General features: G+C 42.8%; 1 protein-coding gene across 1 annotated transcript; it reads right to left on the reverse strand.

Annotated features, from left to right (window-relative positions):
- Window positions 1-370: 370 nt before the first annotated feature.
- LOC121966030 (formin-like protein 2) lies at window positions 371-1,761 on the reverse strand. The gene is made up of 2 exons (XM_042516133.1): window positions 1,635-1,761; window positions 371-620 (listed from the first exon to the last, which is right to left on the reverse strand). The coding sequence occupies exons 1-2, from the start codon at window positions 1,749-1,751 to the stop codon at window positions 426-428; spliced, it is 312 nt and encodes a 103-aa protein (XP_042372067.1). The 5' UTR covers window positions 1,752-1,761; the 3' UTR covers window positions 371-425.
- Window positions 1,762-1,782: the final 21 nt, after the last annotated feature.

Here is a 1,782-nt window from a genome sequence, read left to right on the forward strand (position 1 = left end):
ACCAGGTACCACACCTTTCTACCCTGCAGTACTCTGTCTACCAGGTACCACACCTTTCTACCCTTGTCAACTTTGGAATACCTCCTTGAACTCTGAAGTACCCCCTTCTACCAAAAAACACCCCCTTTCTACCCTGTAGTACCCCCCTGTGGTACCCCTTCCTCTAATAGTACAACCCAAACTGTTTGGTGGCCCCTGGGGGTCCGGGGCCCCAGGAATCCAGCTTTGAGTTTAAAGACGTGACATTAAAATTTCACCGAAAATAAGCCGCGATGTGTCGACACAAACAGGAGGGCTGAGCCGAAAATACTCCTCCGGAGATCCGAAGCCGATTCTGTCAACAGATTTCCAACGAAACGCAAACAAAACAACGTCTGATCGACCCGAACCGACTTCAGGTTTAAAGCAAACATCGGTTAAAAACCTCACCCACGGATTCTGGAGGACACGCTCAGACCTCCTTCACATCGTTTCTCTGAGCTCCGCCAGACCGCAGGGACACATTCAAACTCGTCACCTTTATTAACACCACCCACCTGATCGCAGATCAGCTCCCACTTCTTCTCGTTGTCGTAAGAACGCAGCAGACGCACCTTGTCAGGAGGCAGGTTCATCGAATTCTGAAACACCGAAAGTACGTTAAAAACCGTTTAACCGCAGACAAAGGGCCCCACCGTGTCCCCTACATATTAGTGAGACACAGACTCCGTCATGGTTTCATTTTCACTCCGTACGGATCATTTTGTGTTCGTTTTTTGTGTCTTTGAAGATGTTTTGTCTCTATTTGTGGTTGTTTTCCCCATTTTGTAGTTATTTAGTTTCTCTTTGAGGTATATTTGTGTCTTTTGGGAGCATTTTGTCTTTCATTATTCACTTTTGTGTCTTTGCAGATTCTTTGAGTCTATTTAAAGTTTTTTGTGTCTCTTTGCAGTTATTTGGTGTCTCTTTGAGGTTGTTTTGTGTCTTTGTGGTTGTTTTGTGTCTCTTTGAGGTTGTTTTGTGTCTCTTTGTGGTCGTTTTGTGTCTCTTGTGTATTGTGTGATTAAATTAATAATTACAAAGAGAAAAAAGTCAATATAACTACTAGAACCTTGAAAATTTACAGATTTTTAAAAAAGATTAAATTAATAATTTATGAGCAAAAATACATCTTAACATTACAAGACTGAACTCGTAATATTACTTAAATTTATGAGAAAAAAACATAATATAATGACAGTTATTTGATTGTAAGTTTATGAGTTTAGTTGCATAATAATATGATTTTGTTCTGGATATTCTTTAGATATGGATATAATTGTATAGAAAACACACAGACATCAGATTAAATACAAAGGTTTTTCTACGTGTGTGAGGTGGAGCTGCAGTGTGTCATGTACACTGTGTGTGTAGTGTGTGAAGTGTGGATATTGTGTGTATCATAGTAAATGTAGTCTGTGTGTGTGTGTGTGTGTGTGTGTGTGAAAGAGAGAGAGAGTCTGTATATCGTGTGTGCGTGTTTATCATTTGTACGGGCCTATGTGTGTATATCAACATATATTTGTGTATACCATGTCTATACGTGTAGAAGTGTGTGTGTGTGTGTGTGTGTGTGTGTGTGTGTGTGTGTGTGTGTGTGTGTGTGTGTCTCTCACCAGAGCGATGGAGAACCTCTCCTCCAGCTCGGCCGGGTCGGGCATCGGGAGGCGGACCGGCGCGGCTCTGGACCGGATCACGGCCAGCTGGCTCTCCATGCTCTCCGCGTTCCCCATCACACACACCGGACACACACCGGACACACAC

Source organism: Plectropomus leopardus, unplaced genomic scaffold, assembly GCF_008729295.1.
Source record: "Plectropomus leopardus isolate mb unplaced genomic scaffold, YSFRI_Pleo_2.0 unplaced_scaffold22825, whole genome shotgun sequence".
Classification (NCBI taxonomy): domain Eukaryota; kingdom Metazoa; phylum Chordata; class Actinopteri; order Perciformes; family Serranidae; genus Plectropomus; species Plectropomus leopardus.

What these genes read in the sequence shown, in the direction of transcription:
- LOC121966030 (XM_042516133.1), bottom strand. Translation starts at nt 1,751, where the DNA reads ATGGGGAACGCGGAGAGCATGGAGAGCCAGCTGGCCGTGATCCGGTCC. An exon ending in AGAGGTTCTCCATCGCTCTG is followed by an intron (nt 621 to 1,634) that starts GTGAGAGACACA and finishes TCGGTGTTTCAG; the next exon opens with AATTCGATGAACCTGCCTCC.